This window comes from Lissotriton helveticus, chromosome 3_1 (assembly GCF_964261635.1).
Source record: "Lissotriton helveticus chromosome 3_1, aLisHel1.1, whole genome shotgun sequence".
In the NCBI taxonomy this organism is placed as follows: domain Eukaryota; kingdom Metazoa; phylum Chordata; class Amphibia; order Caudata; family Salamandridae; genus Lissotriton; species Lissotriton helveticus.
Window position 1 is genome coordinate 349,954,196 of NC_136061.1, and position 20,921 is coordinate 349,975,116.

A 20,921-nucleotide genomic window follows, 5' to 3' on the forward strand; every position below is an offset into this window, starting at 1 on the left:
GAAAGACACCCCTAATACTGGAGAACTTTTATTCCACTAGGGTCTGTTTCTCTGCCAGGCGACCCATGAAGCTTTTTACAAGACAAAACAGAGTGAGGATCCAATATTACACTTACCTGTACCTCACCTTGTAAAATACGCTTTTTTAGACCACCACCAAAACACTATCTGTTTTGTTACAACTCTCACCAGCTTCATGCACGTGCCATGAGCTCACCATAGCCGATTATAGGCCGACCACCACCTTATAAGCCGGCACCTTGTGGTACATTGCACCATACTGAAATGACTCTACCTTGTACGTCTTGTCTTTGTCCTATGTGTTGTATGTAGTCAAGCTTGAGAGAATCCCCTCCAACAGCTATAGCGCCTTAGCGTGCGCCACACATAGCCAAAAGACCACACAACCACTTAAATATTAAGTTTACTTTTGCACTTTTCACATACAAAAAGGTCCTGAGGAAAGCCAGCTTAAAATTAACAAGGCACTGGCTGAAACATGTAGACCGCACTAGACGCTGGAGGTCATAATAAGCACTCCAACACGTCTTCTTGCCTTTTTATCCGCTAGCAGAGGCCCAGTTCATTAAAAAATAAGTAACCCTCGGGTGCTGGGACCGCCTGCATAGCTTTTAATCAACTTCACTTCTCACACCCTTTTTCACCGCACACTCAGCAACATACCAGCTCCGCAGTCTCCTGGCGTTGAAGCACACCCGGGGCACATTCGGTGCCACTGTGGTGGGCCCGATGATGAAGCATGCCACCGACTAGGTCGGTGGGTGAGGGCTTTATGAGGAAAACAACACTTTTCCTCATCCTTTGTTGCTACATGACGTACCCATCTGAGTCCTCTTTATCCTTCCTAATCTAGCTAGTCCTTATTGATATATGCATATAATCCAGGGGATTCGGTCTAGCTTATCTAGTCCTCTCTCTCCCTCCTGATCTAAGCATTACTAAGCAGCGCGCAGCTGCGAGAGCCCTACCTACCCTCAAAACATGGCCGAGAACCTTGGCCTCACCTTCACTGCGGAAGAGGTCAGCGAAATACTGTCTGACCCCGCACTCATGGCAGACTTCAACATCTCCACCACGGTAGCCCAATCAACCGACTGGGACTCCCTGACAGAGAAGAAGAGGAACAGGATCCGGACTGTTCTGCATGGTGTTATACTGGCGCAATATCTACGCACCAACACAGCCCCCAGTGGCCTTTTGGTCACAAATGCCCCGAGAATTTTTCTAGACGATGCTGCATTCCGAAAAGACTGGGCCCAGATCGCCTGGCATTGCACCAGGGACTGGCTAGTCCTCATTATAAAAACAGCAAAACGCCTATCAGACGCCATCATGATAGAGATCCAAGCAACTGAGACTCATTTCAAAACTACCCTGACCGGCTTCAAGAAAAAACTTGAAGATCAAAATCACGAAATAGCGGAATACAAAGACTACTTATCCCAGACCAAAATCAAAAAGTTTGAAAAGGACCTAAAAAGGTTCAGCTACTCTAAGACCTACCCGTACTCCGATGATGACTACACCCCGCCCAACAAAGCCCCAAACAACCAAGACAACAGCTCCATCTCGAGCAACTCGAGCAACTCTAGCACAGGATCAAACCAATCCAGAGGCAGAGGCCGACGAGGGCAACAATGGCAACAGCCATGGCAAGGTCCCCAAAATTACAACTTTGGCCCACCACCACCCCATTTTGCCAACCCGCTACCACCCCCATTTTTCGGTTACCCCCAAATGTACCCCCCAGGAAACATGCCCTTCTTTCAGGGAAATCAGAATCAACGATACCCTTTTTTATCCCAGGGCAGGAGAGGACGGGGCAAGAGGCGGAACCCGGGGCATGTCCAATGGGCACCAGAGGAAGAATCAGTGAGCTCCAACACCAGAAACAAAACAAGGGAACAGCCGGGAACAAGCAAGTAGCACCCTCATCCCCACTTGTATTCAATCTCTCTGACACAACATTGACTACAGAAGAAACAGAAGTGCTCAATAAAGGCCTCTCATTTGTCCCTACCACCAGACTGGACACCTTCAAACTCCATGTAGAACTTGCCGAGTTCTTCAGGAAGCTCAAATTAAAAGCATTTTTTGAGAAGAAAGATAATCACAACCACGATAATGACAACGCCCCCAATGAAACAGGCCTCAGACCAAAATCTACCTTCACCCCACCCCCGGGGAATATCCCAGTTGAAAGCCTGACCTTTGAACAGGCTGTATACACAGAAGTGGAACAACTCCAAAACAAAGAGACCTTCAACAATCTTTCAAACAAAGACAGGACCACCATTCATCATCTACAGAATGATCCCACCATTGTTATCAAACCCGCAGACAAGGGGGGCGGCATAGTCATCATGAATAAAACCGACTATGACCAGGAATGTAAGAGGCTCCTTGGTGACACCAGGAATTACAAACGCCTCAACAAGGATCCAACCGAACACCTACAAAACACCATCAACCACATGGTCAAGGATGCCAGAGACAATGAAAACATCTCCAAACAAGAGGCGGACTACCTATGCCCCAGAGATACCAAGACCCCGTATTTCTATATTGTCCCAAAAATACACAAAGGCATCACCCCACCACCCGGTAGACCAATCGTATCTGGAATAAAGTCACTACTAGAACCCCTTTCACGCTTTTGTGACTTCTTTCTCAACCCGTTGGTCCAAAAAGCTCCTTCCTACATCAAGGACACCAAACACCTCCTAAGTGTGATCCAAGACATCGACTTCAACCCCAACTCTGAATTACTAGTAGGATTAGACATTGAGAGCCTTTACACCAGCCTGCCACAGGATGCCACACTCAAGGTACTGCATGATGTCCTCATGGCAAGCCCCTGGGAGTACAACACCCCTCGCAGTTTCATCATGGACTGCGCAACCCTGGCCCTCAAAGAGAACTACTTCGAATACGAAGGAACATACTACCTCCAGACCAACGGCACGTCTATGGGCAGTGTTTTTGCCCCAAGCGTGGCAGGATTATATGTGGCACACTTTGAGCACGCTTACATACGACAACCTACCAACCCTTTCTCAACCAACATAAACATGTGGCGACGCTACATTGACGACGTCCTCCTGATATGGGAAGGCAACCAAGAACAACTGGACACCTTCATACTCTGGATCAACAACCAAGACCCCTTCCTACGTTTCACAAGCACCAGCAGTTCTACAGAACTAGCCTTCCTCGACTTGAACATCAAACCGCAGAATGGAGGCCTGATCACAGCTACTTTTTATAAACCCACAGCAAGGAACTCCTTACTAAGGTTTGACAGTTTCCATCCCAGACACCTAAGGGAAAATTTGCCCTATGGGCAATTCTTACGCATTAGACGCAATTGCAGCAACATCCAGGATTACAAATCACAAGCCAATGATTTAACAGACAAACTTAAGGAACGTGGCTACCCGTCAAGGATAATTAACAAAACTTGCAAAAGAGCGAGAAACCAGAACAGAGAGGCTCTATTGGAAACCTTTGAGAAACCACAGACAGAACCCACCCTAACCTGTGTGACAACCTACAACACGGCTTCCAACCAGGTAGCCAACATCATACAACGAAACTGGAAGATCATCAATTCTGGCAGCAGGAATTGGGAAAAACCCCGTTTTGCCTACAAAAGGGCGACCAACCTCAAAGACCAACTAGTAAAAACCAGACCCCTACCAAAGAAAAATGTCAGTGACAACACCTTACTTAACATGTGGGGCCTTCCTAAAGTCACTGGCCACCAACCGTGCAACAACTGTAGTGTGTGCCACCTGACGTCACCTTCCAAAACCTTGAACCTAGAATCGGGCAAGACCTGGACACAACGGCAGTTCACAAACTGCAACTCTTCCAACTTGGTGTACCTGATAACCTGCCGATGTGGCCTAAGATACATTGGCATGACCGCCCGCAAAGTACGAACAAGAATGACGGAACATAGGATCACGATAAGATGTGGCAAAAATAAAAGCAAGCTCACAGATCACTTCTTAACCCACAACCACACGCCCAATGACTTCTCCTGGACCGTCATTGAAAAATTTGACAACACCACAAATGAAAAACTTCTCCTACAAAAAGAACAACGATGGATATATCACTTATCCACACATACCCAGGGTTTAAACGATGCTATACCATGTAATTCCCTAACTGTGTAATAACCACATGCTGTGCGATGCGACGATACCTGTGCCAGGTTACCCCTGCATGAGCGCCCCCTTGCTCCCCTCTCCTCTGACTAGTGCTGGCAATTGCATGAGCTCCATGCACCATGGTGTACTAAAGAGTAGTCACCACGGTTAACCAACCACTCGACCAGGCCATCACTACCCCCGTTCCAGGCCTTGCCATAATGACAGTTCATCATGACCGATACCGATCCCATCACATAATTGCGCGATTTGCCCACACCACAGTCAAAACTTTGACTTCAATGGGAATCAACGCGCATGCGCGACTTCATCGCGCATGCTTAGACTCAGTACCAGCGCTAACTATTCGCGCATGCGCAATAACGCGCACCCCTCACACTACGCATGCGCGATCAGGCCGACAATGACATGGCTATTAGCGCGCATCCCTCCCTTTGTTTTTACCACTCACAGGTGAAACCGATCTACAAGGGAGTACAAAAACGAAACCGGACGCCCCACCCTCCTCATACCGGGCGCCGCGGAAGGACGAATAGGTCCAAGGAGGAACCAGACCGAAAAACTCGTGAGTAAATCTGATCCACTACAGCTACAACAGGGTAAGCCACCACCTTTTTCCCAACAGGTTGGAGATATGTTGAACTATCTTTTATTCCACTAGGGTCTCTTTCTCTGCCAGGCGACCCATGAAGCTTTTTACAAGACAAAACAGAGTGAGGATCCAATATTACACTTACCTGTACCTCACCTTGTAAAATACGCTTTTTTAGCCCACCACCAAAACACTATCGGTTTTGTTACAACTCTCACCAGCTTCATGCACGTGCCATGAGCTCACCATAGCCGATTATAGGCCGACCACCACCTTATAAGCCGGCACCTTGTGGTACATTGCACCATACTGAAATGACTCTACCTTGTACGTCTTGTCTTTGTCCTAGGTGTTGTATGTAGTCAAGCTTGAGGGAATCCCCTCCAACAGCTATAGCGCCTTAGCGTGCGCCACACATAGCCAAAAGACCACACAACCACTTAAATATTAAGTTTACTTTTGCACTTTTCACATACAAAAAGGTCCTGAGGAAAGCCAGCTTAAAATTAACAAGGCACTGGCTGAAACATGTAGACCGCACTAGACGCTGGAGGTCATAATAAGCACTCCAACACGTCTTCTTGCCTTTTTATCCGCTAGCAGAGGCCCAGTTCATTAAAAAATAAGTAACCCTCGGGTGCTGGGACCGCCTGCATAGCTTTTAATCAACTTCACTTCTCACACCCTTTTTCACCGCACACTCAGCAACATACCAGCTCTGCAGTCTCCTGGCGTTGAAGCACACCCGGGGCACATTCGGTGCCACTGTGGTGGGCCCGATGATGAAGCATGCCACCGACTAGGTCGGTGGGTGAGGGCTTTATGAGGAAAACAACACTTTTCCTCATCCTTTGTTGCTACATGACGTACTCATCTGAGTCCTCTTTATCCTTCCTAATCTAGCTAGTCCTTATTGATATATGCATATAATCCAGGGGATTCGGTCTAGCTTATCTAGTCCTCTCTCTCCCTCTTGATCTAAGCAAGAACTATATTAAACAGGGGATGGGAATTCTACACACAACCATAAATGTCTTTAGCTAAACTCTCCAGTCAATTAAAACCAACAGGAACATTAGAACGTTTTAAATATGAATGAATTTCAAAATAGCGTAATAACAAAATTGCTAATTAAATCTGGTTTTGTCTGGAACGGTTCAGATTAAATTAACAGGGCTGAAGAAAAATCTGTAGGAACCTTTGAAATAAATAACAGCAACAGAGCCACCATGGTAGGGAGTTAGTGCAATGGTGAGGGCACTGTATTCATTTCCTACTAGCATCTCATGGTCTATCCTGTTACAGTAAACGTTAAAACTTGGAATTTTATATTACCATCTACTTAGCTCCTTTAAATTTTTAGAATGGGTTGTCCCTCACCTGGGTGCGTTGTTGCTGATAACCATCTGCCATTGCGTTTATGTTATGGAATCCAGGTGCAAGCAGGACATGGAAGTAGCCCCCCTCATTGGTATAGACTTTCACTCCTTGGTTCAGCACAATGACGGCTTTTGGAACTGGGTTGCCTCGTGTGTCTTTCACAACGCCATGAACACCCTTGTGCACCTATAAAAATGAAGGTAAAGAATGAAAACTAAGCACGATACAGTAAGATGTGCAGCTAGAATCACATTGGCCTAGGACTTTAGTTTGTGAGGTCATCCCAAAGTAGGAACAAAACAGGTTCTTTCAGATGAGTGGAGAACATTACTTACCTTTAACAATGGCTTTGCAGGAGGAGCTTCGCGCGCAACCAAGATGGCCGCGTGAGCTTAGGGCTCCCAAGACCCTCGTAACCTCCCGCATCTATCCTGTCCCTCATTGATGTCTTCGTGAAGGCGAACCACGAGTGAGGCGAAACCTGCATTTAGATTTTGAATCGGGCCCCGGGAACTGGTGTTATGGTGCTTAGAAGATTGCGGCCTATGTCTCCGTGATGCCCGGCTGTGGAGTTGGCATGGTGCCCGAGCTGTAGTTGAACAACATCAGCCTGAGGGGGCTGGGACGACCGGTCCGGTTGCTTTCACTTTGGGTTTTGCTTCCAGAGAGACCTGTGACTGGGAACGAGCCCAGCCCCGAGCCTGATGACTGCTGCCCTGTGTCACCCACGAGTGTGATTTTTCATTGCCTAGCCGGTTCTGGAGGACATTCGGCCTGTGCCCTCTACCTGGGGCTGCCTCCACCCGAGGGGGCCAGGGGCCGCCATCTTCCTGCTTCGGCTCATCGATCCAAGTCGATTTATATCCCGCAATGGCGGGGAAACCGGAGGGTGAAAAGCAATGTTCGTATGATAGGGGTCCCGGAGAGGGCGGAAGATCCAGCAGCTGACCTCTTTGTCGAGGATCTTATTGTTAGCCACCTTGCACCTAAGGGACTGAGTAAGTTCTTTACGGTCGAACGGGCTCACAGAGTTCCGGGCGGTAAACCGAAGTTGGGTGCCCCACCGCGGCCTATAATTGCGAGAATCTTCAATTTTCGTGATAGCGACGCTATCCTGCAAGCCTCACGGATGGGTGGACCTACAAAGTTTGAGAACACTACTATCAGCTTCTACCCGGACTTTACCCAATCGGTCCAGAAGCAAAAGACTTGGTTTCCTGGGGGTGAAGAGACGACTGCGTGACATGGGCCTTAAATACGCCATGCTTTTGCCGGCCAAGTTGAGGATCGAACATGCGGAGCGGACTTATTTTTTCGATCGACCAGAGGTGGTGGCCAACTGGCTGGACACTCTGCCGAACCAGCATCCATCGGAGAAGCAGTCTGGCGGGGCGGAAGGCGGACCGACGGAACAGGAATAGGCACCAGCTGCTTGGTTTCTGGGGTCTCTTGTAGGCCTAGAACTGTGGTTCGAAAATTCTGACATGTGATTTGATGTACATTTGGGGGGTTGCGGGGCTATTGGTGGGTCTTTTTCCTCCTCTGAGTGTCTTTTTGTAGCTTAGTTAGATGTGGGGGCGACAGGCACACTGCAAGTTTGGGTGGCTTTTTAGTCTTACGCAGGGGTGCAGGGTGGGGGTTTTTGTAACGGGATGTTGGTGGGGGGGCGTGGGGGGTTCTGTTGGGGTGTGTGTTTGTTTCTTTGCAAGGCAACGTGTTTTAAGATCTTTGATCGAAGTGCTGAGTTCTTCCTGGGGCTGGATCCTCTTTCTTTTTCGGGATGGGGGGTAGAGGGCTGAAACTAATGAGTTGGAATGTGAATGGGCTGGGGGATAGGATAAAACGTGGGGTGGTGCTGCAACTGTTGAAGCGTTTCTCCCCTGATGTGGTCCTTCTTCAGGAGACGCACTTGATTGGCAATACTTGTCATGCTATGAATAGGAAGGGGTATCGTTTGGTCGCACATGCTGGGTTTTCCTCCGGCTCCAGAGGGGTTGGTATCCTCATTAAGAATTCTCTCCCACTGGAGATTGACGCCACGGTCCTCGATGATAGAGGGCGCTATGACGCTCTTACGGGTAGGTGGGAGGGCCGGACCCTTTCCCTGATCTCTGTATATGTCCCCCCTGGCCTGCAGCCGACTACTTTCGCGGACTTGGGGTGGGTTATCCTCGCTCTCCCCGAGAGGTCACTGCTTTTAGGTGGTGATTTTAACGCGGTGGTTTCAGGTATTTTTGATCGACACACATCCAGGGATCTAAGGGGAGCACAGAACTGGCTTCACGATTTCCTCAACACTTTAGGTCTGGTAGATTGCTGGAGATTGTTACATCCTGCTCAGCGGCAGTATACGTTCCATTTGGGCGCTCATGGTAGCCTTTCTAGGATTGATTATGTTCTGGTACCGGCTGCACAGGCTCTTTCTATCACTGAGGTTAAGCATTTGGCTCGGGGAATTTCGGATCACTCTCCGTTATGGCTTCGGATGGAGTTGGATTCTGGGACCGAGGGACGGGTTGCCCCGATTAACCCTTGGTATCTCCGAAACCCTAAAACTCGTGCTGCCCTGGTAAAATCTCTTGACCTGTATTTTTTGGAAAACGAGGGTTCTGTTTCGTCAGCGGTATCGCTTTGGGAGGCTTTCAAGACCGTCCTCAGGGGTCAGGCCCTGTCGTTAATAGGGGGTGTTAAGAAACAGAGGGATGAGGAGGTGGTTAAGATCGAGACAGAGATGGCGGACTTAGAGCTTGAACTGGAGCGGGGGGTCACCCGTGCTAAGACACATGTTCTACGACTAAAACAACTTGAGTATAGGGTATTGGTTACTGACGCGGCTAAGGCCATGAGTAGGGAACAGCAGGGATGTCTGTATGATGTGGGAGATAAAGCTGGTAAATTGATTGCGTGGCTGGATAAGAAAGATAGAGCTAGTCGGGTGGTGCCTGTGATCGAGATAGCTAGTGGTGCTCGGGTTTCAGACCCCAAAGAGATCGTTCAGTGTTTCGCGGATCACTTCCAAACAGTGTACTCCTCTGTGTCGGACAGGCCGGAAGAGGACTCACATCTATTGTTGCGTGATATTGCTTTACCGCGTCTCTCTGATGTCGATAGGGAACAAATGGACGCCGCAATAACAGCTGATGAGGTGGCTCTTGCGATTCGTTCCCTGCGTTCGGGGAACGCAATGGATCCCAACGGCCTGCCTATTGAACTTTACAAGTTGCGGCCTGACAAGATGGCTCCCTATCTACGGGATATGTTTTTGGAGTCCCTGGAGTGTGGCTCTCTCCCCCGTGATCAGCGTTTAGCGACCATTGTGGTGATTCACAAGGAAGGGAAGCCGAGAGATAGGTGTGCGTCGTACCGACCTATATCTCTTTTAAATGCCGAACCTAAGATCCTCGCGAAAGTACTGGCTAACCGATTGATGACTGTTATTAGCGAGTTGATACATCCGGATCAATCCGGTTTTATCCCGCATAGAAACACCGCCCTGAATCTTAGGCGTCTGCATGGTGTTCTCGCGAGAGCTGCGACGTTGCGTGAGCCGACCATTTTGGCGTTGTTGGATGCCACAATGGCTTTCGATACCGTGGAATGGCCGTATTTATGGGCCGCTTTGGCTAAGTTTGGGTTTGGACCCGGTTTTATTGGCCGGGTGAGGCTACTCTATGAGGACCCCCTTGCGCAAATTGTTGTGAATGGCAGAGTCTCTGCTCCGTATGGTCTCGGGAGGGGAACTCGTCAGCGTTGTCCTTTGTCGCCGCTCCTGTTCGCCATAGCTCTCGAACCCCTCGCCGCATGGATCCGGTGGGAGCCCTCGATGAAGGGTATTCGGTGGTCCTCTGAGTTTGAAGATTGCATCTCGCTTTATGCAGATGATATCTTACTGTACTTAACTTCGCCCCGGAAGTCATTGATACTATTGTGCGATGTTTTGAACTCATTTGGTAGGAACTAAGGCCTAATTATTAACTGGAAAAAATCCTATCTATACGTTCTTTCAAGGTGACGTCCCTCTTCTTCCAAATAATTGTCCCATCCAGATTGCACAAACGGGGTTTAAATACCTCGGTATCTATATTTCAGTGATCCCTGCAATTCGGTATGAACAGAATCTCCTCCCACCCGTGTCTAGATTGAAGCAAGACGTCACGGGTTGGCGTAAGCTTCAGCTTTCGCCGCTTGGTCGTGCGGCCCTCTTTAAAATGATGTCTCTGCCTCGTTTTCTTTATGCTCTCCAAAACACTCTTGATATAGTTCCGGCTAGCTATTTCCGTGCAGTCGAGGGTCTTCAAAGGAAGTTGATATGGGACGGCAGACCTCGTATTGCGCTTGCTAAACTGACGCTCCTGTAGTACGGCGAGGGTATCGCTCTCCCTGATATAAAACGTTACTATTGGGCGTCTCAATTGGGAGCCATTAATCATGGTATGTATGGTCCCGAATTGAACCCCGCCTTTGCCATGGATAGATGGCTGTTACCTGGGGGTAACTACTATAGGGCGCTGTACTCTAAATCGGTGGTTAAGGATTTGTCGGGACCTACCAAGACAGCAGTACGTCTGTGGCAGGACGCAACTAGTTCGATGGGATGGAAAGACCGCTTGACTCGAGCGACCCCGCTTTTTGGTTCTGATAAACTTGGTAAACTGTGGAAGACCAAGGGGTTCGATAAATGGGACCTCATTGGTATTAGTAAGGTGGGAGACCTCTGGGTTAAGGGTCAGGTAAAATAGTTTGAGTTGGTAAAGAAGGAGTTTGAATTAGGTGATTCAGAGTACTTCCGTTATGTTCAAGTTTGCCATGCTTTGAGGTCGGTTTTCCCAGTGGGGGAGGTAATTCCGGAGTCATCCCCGCTCGAAGATAGATTGTTGGACGGTCATGTGCCTGATAGTACTATCTCCCTAGTCTACAAAAAATTAATAAATGATAGGTCGGACCTCATATTGCAACTTCGGGACTTGTGGACCCGTGAGGGCCTTGAGCTGGATGACGAGGACTGGCAATCTGCGATCTCCTCTCCCAAGGAGGTCGCAGTTCCAGCTCGACTCCGGCTGGTTCAAGTTAAGATTCTTCATAGGATATACGTCACGGGCCCCCGCATGGGCTTTTCTGAAGAGGGTTTGTGTAAGCGAGGATGTGGGCAGATAGGGGCATTTCTCCATATTATTTGGGAATGTCATGAGGTTGCTGCCTTTTGGAGCGGGGTGCATGATGTAATGAGGGAAGTGACGGGAGTTGCCCTCTTGCCGGAAGCTAGACGATGTTTGTTGAATGTTTGGGAACCCACGGATTATAATGCAGCTCAGACACAGTGGGCAACCCTGGGGGCCACGATTGCCAAGCGAGACATTGCTCAATTGTGGGGATCCCACAGGCCACCTACAGTTGAAGTATGGAAGGAAAACATGGACTGGTGCATGTTCAGGGAAAAAACAGTGTATTTGGCCCGGGGTCGGCCCCGGAAGGGAAGTGGTGTAGAGTGTGGGTACCTTGGAATGGTTACCGTGGCGATATATGTACACCACCCATAATAGATAACACTGATGTCCCACTTTCCCCCTGACCCCGCATTCTGACTACTTTATTGTATGTGCATTGATTTTGCCCCTGTCCTCCCCCCTCCCCTTCCATACATTGATTGCTGATTTCGTTGTATTGTCTTTTCCTTCCCCGTTTGAATTGGTACTTTGTGTAATATATTTCTTTGCCTTGCTGTTTATATATTTTTCAATAAAAAGAAACAAAACAAAAAAAAACAATGGCTTTGCAGCTTGCAGTGCTGTACATTCACATGCTTTGCATTGTCCTGCCATCTAGTTTTGGGTGCAGATGATGCATAGTTTTCTTTGAAATAATGGTTTTGGGGAGGATTCACACTTCCTCCCAGACAGACTCCACCTCAGATTGTGTTTTTGCAATGCTGATGAGAGAAATAATATGAAGTGTAGCAAAAGAGCACAGTTTATTTAAACTGGTGCATCATAAATCTGCTTGACGAAATATGACAAACATATTATGAGCTTAGATCTGAGCAGGCAGGAAGGCGCATGTGAATCTACAGCAGTACAAGCCACAAATTGATTTTTAAAGGCAAGTAACATTCAGTTTGCAGCACGTGCTGCTGTACATTACATACTTTGCAGAGACTGAAAAGCAGTGCCTTCTTATCTAAACCATTGATTTGGAATCAGCAGTAGATCAGTTTTGAGTTCCGTTTGCCCACCTGTGACTCTTGGCAGAAGTGAGGTAAACTGGAATATTCACACATAATGCTTACATAAAGTATGTAAGACTCAGTGACTGTGGAAAGAAAGTACTTGTTTGCAAGTCAATAGTCTGGTTAACAATGAACGGGTAAGAGACCTTAGAACAGAAAACAAGGGTTTGTGTCAAGGACGACCTGATCTTTGTGAACCTGGATGAAACGTCCACCCACAGTTAGGGATTGTAATTCACTTTCAATAAAGAAAAGTCACTTTCCATGAAAGGAATTGAAATACCATTAATGCATTTGCTCAACAAGAAGCTCTAGCTGGGAGGAGTGTAACTTGAAGACCTAATGAGGAAACTAGTGCTGTTCCCGATGCGATTAGTCCTTTAAAGCCTTCCATAAAGGCTTGGACAGCTGGAATTTTAAACAGACTGGTGTTGCCTATTCTGCATGTAAGCAGCTAATCCAACCTCTCCCAGGTGCAACGTGAATCAAATGATGTATTTTAATGAAACCTGTATGGGCAACTATGACAGTGAACACATTGTTTCCATTTTGCCGCATACAAGCTCTTGTAGTGGTATAAGAGCCACTCTAAGAATGAGCATGCACCCTTGTGGCAGCTGAAAGTACCAGAATTCAAAGACATCACTTACCACAGAGAAAGGATCAAGGGACTGAGCTTGGAGTGACCCCCGATGCAAAGTAGATATGCACAGAAAGGTTGTTTTTCATGTGGCTGTATCAACATGTCTAGTACGGTTTCCTTGCCCAAGTTGGTGTGACAAGAATAAGCCTAATTAATGCCAGTTTAATTTTCCTCACTATGGGCAGGATCAGTGGAAGTGGAGGAAAAGCATAGGCAAATATTCTTGACAACTTAATTCACCGAGCACTGCCCACAGACTGTGGGAACCTGGAGGGCACGTTTGGCCATTTTGCATTCTCTGGAGTAGCACAGTGACAGACTGCAGCTGTGCACAAGCAGTGAAAGTACTGCTGAAGTACTAGGGTGTACATCTCCCATTTGTCTTTGTTGATGCGTTGTGCTTAGCAAGTCTGCAAAGCTGTCGTCCAGTCATGTGAGATGTTCCGTGAGGAAACAGACCTGATGAAAAATGGCCAGTGCCATATGGGGAGGACGGATGCCTTTAACCGTTTTTTATACATGGTGGACATGTATGTTCGTATGCACACTGCCTTCCTGTGAATCTTTGTGTAAAATGCACATAGTGTAAGCTGTACTGCGATAAGTTCCAGCTTACTCATAGGCAGCATCTGTTGTGCAGATCACTGGCCTTGAATTGTTAGCTGGCCCAAATGTGCATCCCCATCCAGATTGATGGATGGGTCTGTGCTAATGATTAAGTGCAACTAATGGTCTCTTACAAATGAGAAGGGACTGTGCCCAGTAACATGTTGACTAGATCTTCGCCATTGACCAGTTGCTTGCGTCCATTACCGTTTTGAATAACCCTGTAGTGGACACATGTGTAAGAGCACATTTGGAAATACTGCAATAAAAGATAGTTATTGCCAGTAAACCGGGGTGGGGGGGAAGGGATAGCAACGTTGTAGTGAAGGCGCTCATAGATACCACACCGGGGTGCTCGCAGAACGGGTCAAGACTTCAGCAAGAGAAGGATCCTGCACGCACGGAACAACTCCTCTAACAGTGCCAGGGCACGGAGAAGTAGCAAACACCCGACTACCGCACGAGAGGACAGCAGTGACGTATTCAGGATCCGACTTGCAAACTAAACAAGCTGTTGCCATTGCATGAAGGAGGGGAAAAAAAAGGCTCACAGAGTAATTGAAGGAGACTGTATAACGCAGCAAGCAAGGGATCCAGTCGTGATGGGCTGTCCCAAAAGGAGACAGGGCAGTAACAAGGAGGGACTAAGAAGCCTAATTTTCAATCGGAGGCCAGCGTTTACCATACATAATGACGCCAGCCAATGAAAAAAAGGGGCGGGGCTTTCACCCCACTTCTAAAACATACCCTACGACTCGCAGAGCGAGCAGTGCACGCGCGCTGCAACGCTAGGTCTGCGAGACCTAAAAATGTTGCACGTGTTGCCACACAGTGGAAGGCCCTTTGCTGCGCAGTAGCAGGTCACCTTTCAGTTGCCGATTGCTGTTTTTAATTGCTAAACTGATAACAAGGGAGTGAAAACTATGCTCGGAGAGTTCAAATATAGAAGAACAACAAAATAGTGACGTGAATACTGTGAAAAAATGTGCCACATTATACCACATAATTTAGTCAACCCTGCAGCATAACTTAAGTGGCCCTGCTTACCATAAATCTTAATTACCGGTGGCATGCCTGGTGAATGGGAATGTGGAAGTAGGTTTCCTTGAGATTGAGGGTCGCCATGTAATCACCTATACGAAGTAGTGGAATTGACATGGAGTTGACATTCTGCAGTGCTGTGAGATGATATACCGTTTGAGGGGTCTTATAGACCTGTCTTGCGGGGAGGGCACTAGCGAGTCCAGCCAGTAGATGGATGCCTTCTATAGGGTCTCTGCTGGCAGATATGATTATCCAACCTACATTCGCACCTTGAGGCGGCATTGGGGCGAGATCGGTGACTCCCGGCACCCCTGAAATCTTAATTCACAAGGCTTAGCCAAACTTGAAGGAAAGTGCTATGTGGCCCTACTGGTGGCTGGTGATTTTGGTGGTGGCCATTGCCGTGGATGTGAGGCTGGCAGGTCCCCGTCGGCTCCCCTGCTGGAGGACAATGAGGAGCGCACCTTCCTACTAAGCTACTCGTTAATGCCGGTTATGTGGCTCACATGAGTAGTGAAGGGCAGCCCAGATTTTTAGGTCAAGTCTAGAGTCAGTGCGCATGCGCTGCGAGGCATTTTGTATTCCATGTGTTATGTTTGAACACACCCACCACTTTTCACTGGTTGCATGGCCTGCCTTAGCAAATTCCATCGTTTTCATAGTCTGAATTTGTCCTGCTTTGGGCGGTTTTGTTCCTGCCCTGGCGTTTGCCCCTGCTACGGCGATCCCTTCACTATGGGCCATATGTTCGGTTTCAACTAACTATTTGTTCTTTGTGTCCACTCCTACTGGAAGTTCGCTTAATCTCCCCATGCCTTTTCCCCATGTCACCTCCCACCCCTCGCAGCTTTTTTTAGGCTGCTCATGTCTTTGGTTTAAGTTTGTTTGGCAAGAGACTTGCATGCCCAAAGCCGTCCCTGCTCGGACTTCATTTGCCATTTATTAACAGCGGTCCTTATGGCCCCGGAGGGCTCAAAACACGCTGCAATGCTGGCCTAATTTTTTATTAAGCCTGCTTGTGATCATACCAAAGGAGTCCAGACCGGGCTTGCAAGATCGCGGGCAACTGCCTTGCTCAATCCAGGCATGGGGGACCCAGCAAGGTTCACCCCAATGAATTTTGCGGAGAGTGTGCCTCTACTTTTCAACAGATCATGGGGACACTGATGTGCTTGATCGGGCAGCAGAACGGCGTAAATCCTCAACGGAGGTCCCGATCTTGCTGCTTCTGATTTACCGTATTCAATGTTGTAAGCATTCAGGAGTTCCTGTAATCTATGTTTAGTGCTTAATTACTGCATGACCTGGAATAGAAGCGCAGATGTGCTGCCCCTATGTTTTCCCTGAAACTGAATGTGTTTAGTCTCTAAATCGCATGGCATTAGGTGCTCTAATGTTCACTTTTTCTGATTGCCAAAGCAGTCTCCTGTCCGGAGTCGGCCACGGCTTACCTTCCTGTGTCTTGTTTATTGAAGGAAAGTTATGGTTTTATTTTGGGAAGTATGCTACAACGTGAAATCTGTTATTCAACCACATTTATAAGGTCCCAAAAGCGAGACCTATTGGCTATACCAATGCTTGTTATAGTAGGCGCCGGGACAAAGACTTGAGGCGATGCAATTGCAGGACAATCAAGGCAGATTTGTGGGAGACAGGCTGCAAGGTGAGATCCGGAGATCGGAGCGGATAAGTAGTGACGCGTTCTCCCCCTACCTTGCAGGCTCCTGCACAGGCGACGACGAGCACGGTGCCTCAACTGAATAAGTGATTTTGAAGGCGGGCGCAGCAACGGACATTTGGACTGTCCGGCCCCTAGTACAGTGCGAGTCAGCTCATACCCCTCAGTTACTGACCCCAGGTAGAGGCACGGCCTGCGCACAAGTGCCTACATTTGTGACCTGGTCGGCCTCAGCCTGGCGCCCTCGCCATCAGGAGGACTGTGTGCCCTGTCTGAAGCACATTATAGGGGGAGGTACTGGGAGGGAGGGAGAGTGAGTGAGGGTGAGTGAGAGAGTGAGTGAGTGAGAGAGTGTGAGTGAGACAGAGACAGACATCGAGGGATCTGCCGGACTTTGCTGTGCGACGCCCCCTGCAGAGACCTTCTCTCTGCCCCTTCAGGGGCCCGCACTCTGCTGTGAGGGGTCTGCGTGGAGAACTGTCACCTGCCTTGGGAGGGCAACGTGGGAAGTGAGGTGCCTCTACAACTAGAGCAACACTTTGGAGCCTGTGGTCTGCGGTCTTCTGCAGGTCTTCTCGTGCCCCCCACGCTGGTGTTCTCAGGGTGAGGCGTCCTCTGTGGTTGAGGTCTCATCTTAGCATCATGGACTGACCTACTTGCAACATCCCTCATTGTGGCCTGGCAGAGGCACTGCCCGCGAATCCGCCTTGCGCTGTGGCATTTGCTTGAACCCGCCTATACCGCCCTGACAGGCCCCTATGGGTTGGGATGGGCCCTCTCTGTGGGTGGACTGACCTATAGTTCTTGTGACTCCCCCTTTGTGGAGCACACGATGCTTCCCCCACCAAGGGGTAAACTGACAAACAATTTAAGTTGTCCTTTGAGGCACGCAGGATGACTGGCACTACTGAATCCTCGCCGGAAGAGCATACATTGAGCCCACAGGAGGGCGGCAGTTCCTTTCCGGTTATTCAACCTCAAACAAAGCCTTCATGACATCGACACAGACTGAAATGCTCGCAGACTGCTTTAACCATTTATAGGAGAAAGTTGACAGACATGATGAACGGCTAGACCAACTCAAATATTGCACTTCCGAGGCCGAAGATACATAGTCCTCAGCTGGGTGAGTTTGTTACAGATGAAGTGCTTGAAGTCATCCGCAATAAAAATGAAGATTTGGAAACAAGGTCGCGCTGAAACAACTTGAGAATCAACAGGTCCCTGAATCAACTGCGAGGGCTTGTATGGAGGACTTCGTGGAGAAGATGCTATGTACCCTCTTCAGGGAAACCCTCTTCCCGATGCTCATTGTTGAGTGGGCCCATAGACCACTTGGTAAGCGGCCTCTGCCCATCCAATTATAGGGAGGCTGCCGAATTTTCTGGACAGAGACGCAGCGCTCTGCCGGATTAAAGGCACCGCCCTCGCCAATATCTCGGCAATGAGATTCCTCTCTTCCCAGACTTCACACTGGCCGTCCAGGCAGCCAGACAGGATTTCCTACCGGTAAAGTGTGCACCACAGAAAACAGAAGCTAAATACTCCTGGATTTGCCCAGCAAAGCTCTGCATAGATCATTCGGGGAAAACTCACTTTTTCATGGACCCCAAGGTCGCTACAGAACAGCCTGTTGCGGGATCTGCCCTGCCGCCATTGCCTGTGGAAATCAGGCAGTGGACACCTCAGTGAGAAAGATTGATGAACTACATCATGCTCGCCACATGTGAGATGACCCCTTGCCACCAGGATGGGGGCTTTAGTCCTTGCCACATTTCCCACCTACACCCTTTGACATTGTGGCCCCTGCGGTTACCTGTTGGACTTGTGCAAAATTGGGGGCTTCATTTACATACATAACTGTGTTTTTCCACGGCTGTCCTGACTAACCCTTGACTACTGTGCAACCCACAGGGGCAACATGGTAATCTGGTTTGCAGTCTATGGGGGCAATGCCGGACATTGGTATTGGTATAAGGACCCAAGAAAGATTACCTCTCCCCCTTTTTTTGGGGAGGTCTCGCAGGGACTTTAACATGGTACTGGACCCCAGTGCAGATAGATCTAGTGAGAAGCACCGCCGCAAGCAGCTGTGCAACTGCATACTATTATAACAATATTAGAGACATCTGGCGCTCCCAAACATTAACAGCTCTGATAGCACATGTGTAATATCCACACAATACTTGGTACAGGATCGACTTCTGCCCGCCACCAGAGATGTTTCCTTGACTTTGTATATCCAGCGCCTACCGCGCAAACTATCTGATCCTGTCCCTGTTCTGCTGGCGCTTCATCCATCTGAAACTGCTTTGCGGGAGTTCTCTTGGAAGCTTCTGCCCAGGGCGCTGTGTGATCCGGTGTTCTAAAGCGAGATTTGGGTGACCATCACAGAATATTTCAAATATAACATGCAGTCTGTCACTTCCCTGTCCACCCTGTGGGAGCCTTTCAAGGTGGTCATCCACGGGGTCTGCATTGCCAAGCAGGCTGGAGGCCTGAAAATGCTTCGCACGGACTTGACCCAGCCTGAGGCGGAGTTTTGCGCTTCATTAGTTTGAGACTTGTGATGGGGACCTGCTGGCGTCTATCAGTAGCAAACTGGGGGAGTTTGAAGAGGTGGCATAGCGGAAAATGCACTACATTGGGAGACAAGCTCACATCCAGCGAAATGGAGAGGAAGACGGGGGTAGGCAAGACATTGTCTGGGCTACTGCACAAACCCTGGCCAACTCACTATATGGTTGAACTTCTGGACGATCACTTCTAGCTCCAGACAGACGTATATGTACACTGCACCATGGCCAGGTTTTATGCGAACCTATACTCCTCCACTAAGCTTTCATCCTCCCCTAACTTAACTCCCTACCAGGACTTCATACTATACCTATGATTGGATGAAGACCATTGTCTTTTCCTCAATTAACCGTTTATGGTGGAGGAAATTGTCCAGGTGATTAAGCTCTATGTCTTAATGGTCTTACCACATCCTTATACAAGGGGAATGCATCCTTGCTCACCCCACACCTCCTTGACATATATGAAGAGTCTGTGCAAGTTGGAGTGCTTCCTTCATCTCTGCGAGAGGCCTTCACTGTCAATATTTTAAAACCCGATAAAGACTCCAAGCATTGCAATTCCTATAGCGCTGCGAGGCCTCCGGGTAGTTACGCGCTATACAAGTGCAATTTTCATTTCATTTCTATACGCCGCTCTCTGATAAATATTGCTAACAAAATACTGGCTAAGTTGATTGCCTTGCGCCTTAAATCTGCTACTCCGCAAAGTCATTCTCTTTGGCAGCATTACAGGGAATCAGATAACTGGGCAAAATCCATCTTATTTCCACTCACTGAGGTCACCCAGCCCTTCACATCCGACTTCCGACTGATGTCGGCTCAAGATCCGGTCTGCTATCTGGGGGTCTGGCTTAGCCGGGTCATGGATGAACTTTGGAGGGAGAACTATGGCAGGTTGGCGACATTGCTGGTGGGCCACGTTGCCGCCTGGGAGAAGTTAACGTGGTCCCTTACTGGAAGGTTAGTTATTGCAGAAATAGTAATACTCCCTAAATTCCTATACTTGTTCGTCAACCTGCCACTCCTTCTACTGGCATTCTTCCGCAAGAAACTCTGTTCTCACCATATCTCATTGGAATTGGCGGGCAAAAAACCACGGGTAGCCTAGGAAGTGCTGACCGTCCCTTTTGAGCAGGGAGGCCTGGGAGCACCAGAGAACGACCACATGGCCCTTTGCCGACAGCAGACGGCTCACTATGGTCCAGTCAGGCGTGTGGGGCATCAGGTGGACACAGTGGCCTCCACGGTCTGGGCTTGGAACGAGTTGCGGAGAAAGGCGCATCTTGGCTAGCTGTTTGCCTCATCAGTTCCGATTCTGGGACACCAGCTGCTGCTGCTTGCGGCTGACGCGGGGACCCAGGAGCGACTCCACCGGCTGCAGCTGACTGCCCCTTGGTGCAACATATCAAGAGGGCAGCTTTGCTGTCCCCCCCAGCAGGTATTTCAGGACTTTGCTCTGCTGTCTCGCTTCTAGACACCATGACCTGTTAGCAGCTCTGCGTGTCCCTGCAAAGTCTCCATGACCCGTCCTCAGCAGCCACCACCCATGTTTTAGGTGCTGGAGGAAATGCTTGCCAATACCCCCCACACAAGCTGATCATGCACATCTATGCAGGTATGCAGGCGACTGACCCAGTCTGCTCGGCCTCTACCCTCCAGGTTCTGGCTGGACGACATCAATGTAGTGATTAGTAAGAACAATGGATGTTTTGTTACTCCCAGTCCAAGGCATTATCCATGAACTATAGGATGTGCCTGATACACTTTAAATACTTATACAGAATATACCACACGCTTGTGCGGCTCCGGAGGATGGGACTTGTGGCAGAGTGCGTTGTGGGCGCTGCGCCGTATGCCCACTTCATGTACCTTGCGAGGAATGTAACGAGATGCAGGAATTTTGGACAGCAGCACTTGACATAGCGACTATCACTTGCTCTCTAAGTGTCATATTATTGGCCTATGTTAAAGGAGTCC

General features: G+C 48.7%; 1 protein-coding gene across 1 annotated transcript in view; it reads right to left on the reverse strand.

Moving 5' to 3' along the window:
• CPD (carboxypeptidase D) overlaps window positions 1-20,921 on the reverse strand; it is a 626,198-nt gene that overhangs the window by 17,933 nt on the left and 587,344 nt on the right. The window contains exon 19 of the mRNA XM_078680013.1: window positions 6,172-6,357. Within this exon, the coding sequence (XP_078536139.1) occupies window positions 6,172-6,357 (186 nt within the window). The remainder of the gene's footprint in view (window positions 1-6,171; window positions 6,358-20,921) is intronic.